General features: G+C 27.8%; 1 protein-coding gene across 1 annotated transcript in view; it reads left to right on the forward strand.

The window, feature by feature from the left end:
- Positions 1-14905, forward strand: part of LOC142329143 (locomotion-related protein Hikaru genki-like) — a 705478-nt gene that overhangs the window by 596775 nt on the left and 93798 nt on the right. Inside the window, exon 8 of the mRNA XM_075373481.1 lies at positions 10421-10630. Coding sequence (XP_075229596.1) covers positions 10421-10630 — 210 coding nt within the window. The remainder of the gene's footprint in view (positions 1-10420; positions 10631-14905) is intronic.

Consider the following 14905-nt stretch of genomic DNA (forward strand, 5'->3'; position numbering starts at 1 on the left):
TGCATAAATTTATGCATATGAATTTAGCCCATGCTAAATTCATATGCATGAATTTAACATGGGGGGTTGGGGGTGGGTCTATCAAGATGCCGACACTGTAGCATTATATTGTCATCAAAGTTACATACGTGAATCAAATTTCATTGATTTTCATACGATAGTTCATGAGAAATAAACATTTTCAGCAACATGCATGAATTTAGCGTAGTGGTAGCGCGTAGGGGGAGGGGGTCGTATTCTGATTCTAACACCGTAATATTGTATTGTCATCGAAGTTACATAAATGTACCAAATTTAATTGATTTTCATACGAAAAGATATAGCAGTTGCAAGATTTGATTATAACTAAAGCAAGTTAAATAAAAGCTTATAAAAAAAATATAATCCGAAAAGAAAGATAAATAACAAAAATATTTACATACAATACAAAAAGGAGATTACCTGGTAAGAACATAGGATTATTCCCGTTACGAAATGTTTCAGCGTTTCAAGATGATGGCCGTTTTAACGGCTTACAGCAACAAGTTGAGTATCTGCAAGGAGCATTATGTTCCTTGCCGATTACAACTCTACTGTAACTACTTAACTATAGTCAAACCGTTGATCAAATCGTATTTGAAATTAAACCACCGGGTTGGTCTAGTGGTGAACGCGTCTTCCCAAATCAGCTGATCTGGAAGTCGGGAGTTCCAGCGTTCAAGTCCTAGTAAAGTCAATTATTTTTACACGGATTTGAATACTAAAACGTGGATACCGGTGTTCTTTTGTGATCGGGTTTCAATTAACCAGACATCTCAGGAATGGTCGAACTGAGACTGTACAAGACTACACTTCATTTTCACTCATATCTATCATCCTCTGAAGTATTATCTGAAACGTAATTACCGGAGGCTAAACAAGAAAAAGAAAGAAAGAATTATTTGAAATTAAAAATTTTACAAGAAATCTTCGATATCTCTTTCGGTTATCGATAAAAATATATTTAAGGGAAGATGCGTAAGGCTTACATTCCTTTAGAATGGCCCTTATTTTTATAGGCCCTTCACTTTCAAGGGCCACCAGTTTTCATTTAAAGTTTATTTCTGATGACATTAAATAAGTCACTTGTGCAGACGCATCAAATCGCTGGTCAGCTTGGAAAGTCAATGCTTGTCGCATGGGAGTCTTCTGTAAGAACATTCTGTATATATTCATTCAAGAGAGAAAAGCTGTAAATATTGTACACAAGTTCATACTTTAGATTATATTGTATACAAAATGTTACACTAAAAACGTTAAAAACATAAAATTAATAAAGGAGAAACGAAGTTCTGTCACTTCCCCATAGTGTTTGAACGCTAAGAATCGAATACAATACTTTTTTACCCGTACGAAGGACGGGTAACTATTCAGGAGGAGACCGACTATTCTGAAACCCGCATACTTCAGATAACTCAGAATTTTGAGTCTTGTGCTGGCCAAATCCTTGCTTTGAAGATATTACAATAAATTGAAAATTTTTGTTAATTTAACAGGATTTAATTGTTATTTAACAAAACATAAAATATACATAAATAATATATCAGGCTGTAAGGAAAAATAGTAAAATTCAAATAACAATGATATTCTTGATTTAGATTTTTCTCAATTGTCAAAATTGTTTTTCAATATTATATTTAAAACCAGTAAATGTACAAAATTATTTCAACATGCAAAAAATTAAAAACAAATTAATGAAATGCAAAATTAATTTAAAAAAATACTGAAACTACTGTCATAAAAACCAGGCATGACTACTAGAAAATTAATTTAAAAATATTAACAAAAATAAATGTAAAAACTATCTATATAAATCCTTTACGGTACAATAATAATAATAATAAAATTAATAATTAACATTTTGAATTAGACTGTACAAGTATACTGTCCGACTACTTTGCAATATTTGGTTAGAACCTCCAATTCTAGCCATTTACAAAAACGTTTGATTCACTCAAACGTAACAAGAATTTTTCTGTTAATGCTAAACTGATTTTAACTGATTTTAGAAAATATAAGGTTTACCAAATACTTAAAAGGTTTCAACCAAAATGTTAATTTATCCCAATTTTTATATCTTTTGGTCGCACAATCTTACGCTAAAAATTATAATCATCTCTACCAAACCTGACAACACAACTGATTTTATATAACTCAAATCCCCTATCCTTTCTTCGTCTTACAATTATTAGTCAGGCAACCGCCTACAGACACCATATTCGACTCCTTCCGCAAAGGGATTCCATTGAATCCTCGAAAAACTAGGGCCTAATCAGGCCCATTCTTACGAGACGATAAGACACTAACACCGATAGGGCTTCAGTGAAGACTGAAAAGAATCGCGTCGGGAAAAGGCCTCAAATATCTTGCTAATATCCCAAGGAGTAACCCAAGTAAAATACTTCAAAACCAATCTACAAAGGATCGGAAGACAATCCCAAACTTTTCCCATCTTAACTTAAAAACAAATATAACCACCATTAAAATTAAATAGATGCAGATAAATAGATAGACCATGCAATAAGGGACTGATATCAAGTTCTACAGTAATAGGAGGATAACTAACCCCAAACATCCTTGTGTTCCGTTGTATATCTCAACACAATACTTTGGCATAGAAGAAGCGTCCGTTATCATAACTCTTCCGTTATCATTTTTCATAAATTAGGCAGAATCATTTGAAAATCTTTCCATTAAATTATTTAAAATACAATTAAAAAATTTTTATTTACAAGATAAGTATTACTCGGTTCATGAATTTTTAAATAATACCAATTAAAAACTTTGAGACCTTGAATTTTCTGGCATATAATTTAACGTGTACATAGATGTATATTCATATAATTTTCAATAACGCCTTCGGAATTATGAACTATTTTGTGTTATTTTATTTTTTTTTACATTCATATCTTCATGTATTTTATCTTATTATTTCATGTGTTTAAAAGGAATGAATACGATTTTAATCACATCTACTTTCTGATACATATTTGTTTATTTTGTGATGCTGCTAGGCAAGGTTTCGATCAAGGTTATGATCAAGGTTTCGCTTCATCTATCCTAGCAAATGTTGGGGCGATTCCTTTTTTTATCTATGTATTAGTAATCTACCCATTTCTTGATGTGATCTATAAATGTATTATTATGTACCGGCAAAGTATAATTTGGTTTTTTCATTTATTTTCATAATACCGTTACGCCAAAATTACTTTTTTTAAAAGACTATTTTATAAAATTTTAAGAAAGTATGTTAAAATACTTAATATTTTTTAATATTTCAAGGAATAAAAAAAAAAAAAAATTAGAAAACATCTATTGTATAAAAAGGATAATTTTATGAAATAAATTTAAGATGTAAATGATAATAAAAATATCCCATTTAAAGTCATTTATTTTATTATAGTTTATCTCATAAGTAATCCTAAGAGATAATAAAATACATGTTTATTGCATGTTACACTATTTTAAACGTCATGCTATAAAATAAGTTTAGCAATTAACAATAAATTCAATTTATTACTATATTAATTATTTATCTGCAATAAAACATTTAATTTTGCAATTTCAATTTTTAATGTAGTATAACTTTTACTAGTATATATATATATATATAAGTAATCCATCCAACCTATAAAAGAAAAGAAAAGAAGATAATTCAACACCTCTCGGAAACAAGTTTCCTTCAATTTCTTATAAATTTTAAAATGTAAGAAAAAACCGAGAAAATATTTTTCTTTTTCTTACACTTCTGGTTAAAGCGCAGGACATTTTATGTAACTGAAGATAGTAATAATTTTGGGACGAACTTTGTAACAAAGTATGTTCCTAAGTACCTATACTTCGAACATAAACCAGTTTTTGAAATTAATTTCCTAATTAATATACGATTATTAGAAAAAACTTTTGAGCAATTCTTATGTTAAATTGGTGAAAAATAAAAAAAAAAATAATCTGGCAAAAGAACATGCCTTTCTAAACTACTAGTATTATTTTTTATTTTTTTTTTTTTTAATAAAATTTTATTAAATATTTTTTTCTAAATATTTTTAAGTTAGAGCCAAAAATCATATTTGTGGGTAATAAATTTTAAGAATTTTTTTTATAAAAATATCCTTAAAAGATTATGCTTAACAGGTTTGCTTAAATAAAGTTTTCTCAAAATTTAACATCACCTTCAATAAAGGCTAAAATAAGAAAAATAAAATTCTCTGCATCTTATATCCGGGGTCTATAATTTTAAAATATCGTAGATACTTCTTGATAGCGCTACACGTAAAGTTTAAACTTTCAAATAATTTTTGAAAAATATTTAACTCGAAGGGAAACAGAGAAGTGAAAGAACAAAAAACATAAATTTCAATTTTAATTGAAGGTTGATTTTTTGATTATTTATAAATGCATTGTAGGTAACAAATAAAGATTTATTTAAAATTTCTCTGAAGAAAATCGAAATTGACTTTTTCGTGATATCCCCCACCCGCTTAACAAATTTTGAAAAAAATGAATATGATCAGATTTTATACATAGAAATAATTGAGCCAAATTTGAAGAAACTTTATTCGGTCAATACTGAGATATAAGGCGAAAACCAGTGCTACAAACAAACTGTCATGCACATGCAAACGCACATAAATATGTTTTTTTTTTTGTCTAGATGAGCTAGTGTAGTTGTACACTAAAACGTAAAAATTTGTAATAAACCCGATACCCCATTATTGGCATGATCACCATACCTTCCCCTTTAATGTGGCTGTCTAGCTATATTCACCGGGAAAGTAAAACGAAAATATGTTTATATATAAAGGCAAAATTATGATAAAAGCCAATGCAGAAATTTAGGGTTTACCTAATAAATATTATTTATAAAAACTACTAAAAAGCGTTACCTTCCCCTTTAATGTGGCTGTCTAGCTATATTCACCGGGAAAGTAAAACGAAAATATGTTTATATATAAAGGCAAAATTATGATAAAAGCCAATGCAGAAATTTAGGGTTTACCTAATAAATATTATTTATAAAAACTACTAAAAAGCGTTACCTTCCCCTTTAATGTGGCTGTCTAGCTATATTCACCGGGAAAGTAAAACGAAAATATGTTTATATATAAAGGCAAAATTATGATAAAAGCCAATGCAGAAATTTAGGGTTTACCTAATAAATATTATTTATAAAAACTACTAAAAAGCGTTACCTTCCCCTTTAATGTGGCTGTCTAGCTATATTCACCGGGAAAGTAAAACGAAAATATGTTTATATATAAAGGCAAAATTATGATAAAAGCCAATGCAGAAATTTAGGGTTTACCTAATAAATATTATTTATAAAAACTACTAAAAAGCGTTACCTTCCCCTTTAATGTGGCTGTCTAGCTATATTCACCGGGAAAGTAAAACGAAAATATGTTTATATATAAAGGCAAAATTATGTTAAAAGCCAATGCAGAAATTTAGGGTTTACCTAATAAATATTATTTATAAAAACTACTAAAAAGCGTTACAGTGCTTTATTTGCTTCTAGATTTTTTTTTTAATCAATTATTCAGATGATCTTTTAGAAAGGTTTCGCCTTGCGAAAAACAATTTTTTTTTTCTTTTCTCCCTGTATATATATATATATATATATATATATAACACATTATATATACACAGTATATATAATATAATTATTTATCGTTTTACTGATCATATCTCCTTAAAAAAAAAAGAGTTAAGTATTTTTATGAATGAATCACAACACATTTTCTATAAAAATCTTTAGCAAAACATATATACAGTTTCTATAAAAATAAATCGAAAGCATTAGAGTACGAATATACTGTATTAATGATTAGTAATAATTTATTTTTATTTTTACAAAATAAAAATTTATAAATTTTTTTATAAAATTTATAAAATAAAAATTTATAAGGTTTGAAGAAGGAGATATTGTTTTAAGGTTACACTTTTTGAAGAAAAATAATCCAGGATTATATTATTCGATTTATAGGAAAAAAGAGTATCCAAAACTATCAAATTTAGTGCCATAACCTTCCTGAGTCCGAGACATAAACGACTAATAAAGTTCTCTAAAAGTAAACTTATATAGTAAATTTACTTATAAAGTAAATTTGTCTTTCAAACGACAAATTTACTTTATCTACCATACAGCCTAGTTGTAGAGTAAACAATATTGCTCTTTGAGAAATAGCAGCTCCAAATGTACTTAAGATGCTTGACATGCATCATTCACTGAGACAAATAATGTAAATCAATTAATTATTGTGTCCCTTTCTATTGCAAAACAATCCTTAATGCGTATCAGTACATAACTAATATACATTAAATAAATCACATCAAGAAAGGTCTTGTAGTCTACGCCATTGGTAACAAAAAAACTAGTGCGTTGTTTTCTGGAAGATGTAAAACTATTATATAACGAAACTATTATATTATGTAAAACTATTTTAAATATATATAACGAAACTTATGAAAATCTTTATCAGAACTGCGTTACAAAATTAAATTTAACAATTAAGTGGTTACAATTAATGAGTGAAAATAATAACCACAGGTAATAACAATCATATAAACATATCAAAATTAATTAATAAAATAAAGAAATACAGTATAGAATATAATTAAAAGATATTTCAAACGCATAACATCTACCTTGTGCGTACGTGTAATACTCCACTCCATCTACTGCGCATGAGTAATGCTGCGAAACCAATAACCGTGGAACAAAAGTAAGTAAAGCATGCACTTTTTTTTCCCGGCCTCCGTGGCGCGAGTGGTAGCATCTCGGCTTCTCATCCGAAGGTCCCGGGTTCGAATCCCGGTCAGCCATGCATTTTCACACACTAAAAAATTGTCATTCATCTCATCGTCTGAAGTAAATACCTAACGATGATCCTGAGGTTAAAAAAAAGAAAAGAAAAGAAAAGCATGTAAACAATTGTTTAAGTACACTTCAATTTGTATGGATACAAATTTAATTAAGAAACTCAAATAAGCAGGCATATCAAAAAAACAGTTACTAAAATTTAAAATTTTGTAGTGTATCGTCTGTATGTTATTCCAGATTCTCATATATATATTTAAGCATGTTAAATTAAATCTGGATAATTTTAAGCAAAAAAAAATTGTAATTCTGGTCAATCGGTACATAATAATACAAATAATACAGAAAATATATCACGTCAGAAATAATTAGATATGTTACTTCATGGATTAAAAACATAAATTGCTGAAGTATATGTCTGGTTGAATAAATAAAAAAATAGTAAAATTTTGAACTGAGGATCATCACATAATAAACAATTCGTTATAAAATAAGAAGTAAAAAGCGGATTAGAGTCTATATTAATTATTTAAAATAAAAATATACGATATGATATTAAGGTAAATATAAAAAAAATTACAATTAAGAACCCTTTAATGTAAATTATTTGAGAACACATTTATCTACACTTTGAACAAGTTGCAGAAATTTTAGGATTTTTTTTAATTAGCATTATTTAAAAAAAATCATCGACAAAGTAATATTGTTTCCGTAAAAATAATTTTTAATGGAATTTTAAATAAATTTGTTAAAGACTGTTTAAATGGTTCAGTAATTTATTAAAAATGAAACAAAAGCTTAATAAGGACGATCTTCGTAAACTACTGTATTATGCCGAGTTACCCAGAAACAGTTTAACTGCTATTAGTTTAATGGAGATGTTGGATATTGCTATCATTTTTAGCAAAAATTGTACAATGTTTCATTCAGGTAATGATTTTGGTTGGTGGTGATCTATATATGTCAAATATCAATGATTATAATATAATATTACTAGAATAAATGTAGAAATTTTACAACTTATGATTAAACAAAGTTTTTATTTAAAATAGAAATAAAACTCCGTAGAAATGCCGAGGTCCCTGGTTGGAATCCCGGCCAGGGATGGCATTTTTTCATGTGATAGTAATTTCTAGTGGGCTAATGCCATTGCTGTTGATGGTTTTTCACAAAAAAAAATTAATAGAGAAAAGATATTTTACAATATGTTTAAATTTAATGCGATAATTTTTTATCTTTCTATTCGTTTTTCAACATAAGTTCTTTAAAATTATTTAATTAATTAACTATAGAAAAGGAGGACAATTTCAATTCACGCCAAATTTTGTTTATGTAAGTTTTTCACCTTTTACCAAACGAAATGATCTTGATAATTCTTTTTTTTAAATAGAAGTTTTGTTGTCTCAATGTATTTTTCTTAAATTAATGTAAATTGTTTTTTTTTTTTTTTAATTAAAAATAAATAACTTATATATACACTATGTAGTTGGGAGTTTAATTTTTTTCCTTCAGTAATCCTGCTTAGTTTTTTTTTTAATGAATTATTTATTCACCTTATAAGCTTCAAGCTTGTGCTTGGAATATGAAAAGGAAATTTTTTAGCATATGAAAAATTACATGCTTGACCGGGATTTGAACCCGGAAACTCCGGATGAAATGCTGAGACGTTACCAATTCAACACGGAGAGATAACTTAATCTCATTGTGACATTCAACGTGTTTTAAAACGAAAATAAATAAAAAATTAGTAAAAAAAAAGATAAAAAGCAATTGCATATTCCAGCATTCTAAAGTTTTACGCTAATGCTCGATAAATCTCTTTAATATCGTTTCACTTTATTCTTTTTTCTTTTACTTTTATCAACACGCAGACTTCGCAGCTTCTGCTTTTCTTGTTAATAGGTTCTTAATACGGGCAATTTTTTATTCAGGTCTCTCCATATTTAAAGAAAATAATACTAAAAAGTTTTGAAATAATTAAATAATTGGATCAAGAATACTTATATTAAAAAAATTATGAATATTCATTAAATTTTTATTTTTTGAAGTCTTCGAAAAATTATCTGTCAGTAATTGCAATTATAATTTGTCAGTAATTATTGTTACTTTCCCGGCTATATATTGTAATTCTTTATACTACATAAAGAAAGTATGCTAAACAGATCAATTTTGCAAGTCGGGATATTTGTAGATTTTTGACGTTTCATAACATCCAGAAACGTCCCTCCTAATCCAGAAAAAAACCCTCTAACAAAAAAAAATAAGTGTATGATATAATGCAAACCCCCATGAAGAGGGGGGGAGCAAAACCCCTTTTTTCTGTTTCTTCGTTTCTGGATTCAAAGTCATGTTCTTGTACTGTTTAAAATAATCCATTGCAGTAATATGTCTCTTTGATTATGTCCTCGGATAATTTTATTTAGGGGTAGGGGATAATATACCTAATTTTTTTTTTTTGCTCTTTTTGTCAGTTATTTTTGCTTGATATCATCAGACTGGATAAATCGATTTTTATAAAATTTTATACTGTGGCTTCTTAATGCAAATTATTGATGTCTAATTTTTATAACGATCGGTTTAGTCACAATGCATACCACAAACTTTAACTAAAAGAGTAGATAATTTTTTTACGTAATTCTAATTTTTTTTCTTTTTTTCCCGATAGTCAGAGGAACCCCATTTACGGACAGAGTATCGGGTCTCGCTAATATGTTTATCGTAAGATGTTACTAAGAGGGCGTATGTATGCCTACGCCCTATCGACTAAACGTCCTATCTCTTCGGGCTACCCTCCCGGGGCCGGACCCGTAATGTGATTTTTAATCTACCTTTTAGATACGAACCCGGATTCGAATGCCGGTCAGGCATAGCATTTTCACACACGCTACAAATTTCTCATATCATCCTCTGAAGCAATACCTAATGGTGGTCTAGAAGGTTAAAAAAAAAAAAAATTAGATGAGAAGTATATGTAGAACTAATTAAATATTTTCATAGCAATTCTCGACACAATTGTATTGTGTCTCGAGACATTTGTCCAATTAAATGGATTTCATTTTTCATATGTAATTACAGTGTTTCCATCGCACAGAACGATTTGTATTTTGTTTCGATATTTTTCCATGTCAAAAAAGTTTAACGATCGTTCATTAACGAAAGTTTACTGATCAATGATGGATCGGGAATTAGTAAAACTGGAGTAAAAATCAAATATGAAAATCCTTGATTAATAGTGTGTTGCTTCCTATTCGGGTAAAATTAATTATTTTTCGAAGAATGTTTGTCAGAAGAATGCATATTGATGGAATGAGCGTTAAAACATTTCTTTGGGTAGAATATTTTGTTTCTTTCACGGTTCCTCTGTAGGTAAATCGTTCCTTTCTTATAAAATCCTGACTCTTTCTTCTTCAATGGGTTTTGGCTTGAAACCCATCAAGTCCAGAGCGAGATTGTATGGTTAATATCTTTATTATTTATGTAAAACAACTAAACCGCATTTTATTTTTTTATTTTTTTTTTTATCGTAAAATGATCCAAAAAAATAATTTAAAGTTTTTAATTGTTTTTATTTTCTGTTTCTAGGTGAATGGTCATCCAGATTGCCTCGTTGTGAACCGATATTATGTCCTCAAATAACAAATGATGATTCACATCTTACTATAACAGAACAGAATACAAGTTATGGTGGTCGAGTATTATTTAAGTGCGCCTGGGGTTTTAAACTTAACGGTTTGCCAGGACTGGAATGTGAATTGAATGGATCGTGGTCTGGGCTAGTACCAAATTGTACACGTAAGTTAAATATTACATATATGTATTATAATTATTTGTTTATTACTAATTATTATTTAAAAGTATATTTTTAAAAATAATTTTTAGTAAAACATATTAATTTTAAACTTATAAAGTTCAAATGTAATTTTGAAAAACAACTTTAAGAAAACGGTTTTTTTATCTTAACATTTCTTTGGTCATTATTACATCGAATATATTTTTAAACACACATTTTTATTTTTTTTAAAAATGATCCCAAAGATTTTGGTAAATTTATATAATTTTTTTAAATTAAATACCTCCCTAGCAACAATGATAAAAATTTATTTATATACCTACAACCTTGATTCTGCTCTTATTTATTTATTTCTTAATCTAAAGAAAAACAATTTTTTTTAGGTATTCCATTGCATTAATATTTTAAACTGATAAAATTTTATAAATAATTTCAGCACTTTATTTATCTGATTACGTTTTTTCTTCCAACATGTAAGCAGGTACAACTAAAATATTTTGGGGTAGGGAATTAAAACACAATTAAAAATTCTCTCAAGTATGACGAGCATCGACTACTTCGGTCATTTTTCCCTGCAATAATGGTTGTTTAACTTCTGGAATAAGCCATGCCTGACTGGCATTCGAACCCAGGAGCTTCAGATGAAAGGATGAGACGCTATTACACTGCCACCGTGATCGGCAGGAGGTTATTGTTTATAATTATGAACTCAGTTCTAATACTCTTCATGTTAATCAGAGGATTTCGGGTATGAGATAGAAACAAACATTAAAGGTCGGAAATGTTAACAGTGGCCTAACAATCTACCAATTTAATAGTTAAGGTTTTAGCAGAAAAAGTTTTTTGTTCGTGTGCCCACTCAAGATAGTGAACCATTACTGACCATTATTAAAACGTAATTTTGCCTAGCATAACAGTTATTATTGTCTTTTAAAATACAGTTTACAATACGAAGGGTATATATGTACAACAGTCAAACGTTCAGTGAACTTTGTTGACCTTGATACGGGCACACATACATAAACCATTGAAAGAATGTGATGGGAGGAAGCAACATAAAATATCATTTAGTGGCCATATTTCTGAATCCATCTTTCGCAGGTTGCATCCTGAATATAAATCAAGTATTCTTGATTTATTCAAAGCTGTATAACCGTGATAGACGACCTTTTGACACTATCTCTCAACTCCAAAATATTGAAACTTCCGAAGATGACTTTTGAGGAAAAATTAATGCTTTTTTCATATTTCTGACATTTTAACTAGGCATTTTTTTAAATATAAAGCTTATTTTTAGTAACATATCTTAATATGAAAAACATTAGAGCTGAATTCATAATTGTATGTAATCGCCAGAAAGGATCGGTTAATATATTTCGGAATGAAAAAATAGTAAAACAAGAATACTTAAATATTATTTTGGAAATTTGGTGACTAGAAATAAAAATTTACTGAAGCAGGAGAAGTATGAAGCAAAATATGTATGGGTTAAATGCTTTTGAAAAGGTGAAAGGATCACCGATAGTTAGGAAAATACAAAGTGAATTGATGGCGAGCTTTACTAAATTCATTGTATAGAGTAGCATTTCCCGACCTAGGTTAAAGTGAATAACTACTAAACTGAATAACTTTTCCATATACTATGAACATTTATCAAAATTAATGACCTGGTATGGTTTTAAAGCTACAAAACGTCAAAATATTTTTGAAAATCATACGTTCAATCTTGCCGATCTTGAGTAACTGGCAAATATTTTTAAGACAGATAAGTGTAATGACATAAACTTATCATTACAAGATAATAGTATTATAATTTTTAATACGAAATATCAAAATTACAGTTTTGGATAGGAAATTACAATAACTCTAGATTTCTGTAGACAAAAAGATTAATTTTTTATTGTTCTTCCGTTTTGGATGAATAAAACAAATTCTAAAGAATATAAAGAAATTTCTAACGAAATTTTATAACAACTACATGATTTAACAAAAAACTTTTTCCAATATCTTGAAATATTTACTGAGGTCAGTTTCTGGATTCGGATTCAATTTACCGTGACAGCTAAGACGGCAGGTTTTAGTACAAGTGATTATGAAAATCTAATCGAGTTAATTATTATTACTGCATACTAATTTAGCAGTAGCAGATATAACTAGCGGCGATTAAAGAAAACTCAGGCTGGAATACTAAAAACTCATGACGGAGATTTTTACAGATACTATAAAGGGAAAAAGCTAATTCAGTAGGAAAACAGATTCATCAAAGAAGTAGAAGAAAAAATATTACTTATCTCCTAATTAGTAATTTAAAAAAGCTGATAACAAAGTTATAATAATTTCTTGGTCATTGGTTATTTATTATTATACGGTGCAAAATAAATAAATTTCTTTTACACATAAATGTTATATTTATATCTATTTCAATTCACATATATGAAAATATGTATACATTGACATATACGTACATATAGGATGTATATACAGAAACCGATTAACAATTTTTTATCGACTTTGAATCTAATGGATTTTATGAATAGTTTGTCGAGAAAGTAAAGCAGTTTTAATTGGACATGAACGAGTAATTTTATTCTTCTTGTAATTAATTTTAACTCAAATGCCAAATAGTCGAACCGCTAGACAGATTTTATTTCTTTTTTGTTTATAAAACTTCTATTACACAACGTATATTAAAATTATTATTTGTTTTTTAATAAATAAAACTATAATAAAAAAAAAATAAATATAAAAAAGAAAATGAAAAGAACCGAAATTAAAGAAATAATAAAATATATGTAATATATATATATATATAAATGATTCATTTATTTATTGTTAAATATACCCAATTTAATCCATATATGATTTACTTAACTTAGAATTTCAGTAATCCACATTTTAGAGAATCGGTTGATAATCAATAGTAAACTCTAAATGAATTTCAGATTTATTCTAAAGCTGTAAGAAATCTGAAATTAAACTAGAGATTATTTCTTTTAAAAAATTTTCTAAAATTTGTCTATTGAGATTCTCAATTAAATAAATGACAATTGATCACAAGTCATATAGATTAATTTATATAAAACCAGTTTAGAAATATAAAAGGAAACAAAACCAGTTAGCAAAGAAAAATCTAGTAAAACTTTCCCGAACGAACATTATTATTATTATTATTACTGTTTTTTCAATCATTGATTTATTCCTAACAAAGTTATTATTTCTAATTTCTACTTAACTCAGATTATTATATATTACATATGTTTGAGTATTACTTTTGATTGAATGCAATTGCTATTTATAAATTTTATAAGTACGTATATTATATATGAGTATATATATATATATATATATATATATAACTAGCAACCTCGTCACGGCTTTTCCCGCTTTGTCTGATTACTTGCGTTCCTCCCGACGCAGTCAATTTTTTATTTTATTTTATTTTATGTTTTTTTTAAATTCAAAAACCTAAAAATAGTTTTTAGATATTTATCTAAAGAGTATTTACAAGCCCAAATATAATGAATATCTCATTTAGAATAGTGGGAAATGGGGAAAAACACTGATCAAATTTTTTGCCTTTCTTCACTCCAATCAAGGTTGAATTTAAAAAATAACAAAAAAAAAAAAAACAGCTTTTGTTTTTTAGATATTAACATGAAGATTATACACACCAAAAATCAAGTTGATATCTTTATCTGTGATCGAGAAATAAAAAAAATAATCAGGTTTTAAAAAAAAATTTAAAAATCCATTTTAAGCCTTTAAACTTAGAATTTCAAAAAATCAAGAAAATGGTTTTTAAATATTCACAAGATTATAAAAATCAAGTTGATATCTTCATTTTTATCAAGAAATTAAAAAAAAATAAAAAAATACTAAATTTCATTTTTACTCCATTTTAACCCTTAAACTCGAAATTTTAAAAAATCATTTCTTACTGTGCTCTTATATCATAAGAGGAACGCGTACACAAATGTTCATTAATTTATCTTTAGTGGTTTTTTTCTGGGCGTTGATAATGAATGACTAACATAATATTTTACATATATATATATAATATGTAATATATAATATATAATATTTAATATGTCATTATAATGTAGGCGTAAGTAGTTGAATAATGTTATTACTATATTGGTTTGTTTGGCATTTCTCCCTCCACCACCCCATTCGGTCGCCCTAAAGCATAAGACCGAATGTACTACTAAACCGAATGTATGACCGAATGAACGGCTACTAAGCCTCGAAACAGTTTAGGGACCAGTGTCCTAAATAGC

The sequence above is a fragment of the Lycorma delicatula genome, chromosome 8, assembly GCF_047948215.1.
Source record: "Lycorma delicatula isolate Av1 chromosome 8, ASM4794821v1, whole genome shotgun sequence".
Taxonomy (NCBI): domain Eukaryota; kingdom Metazoa; phylum Arthropoda; class Insecta; order Hemiptera; family Fulgoridae; genus Lycorma; species Lycorma delicatula.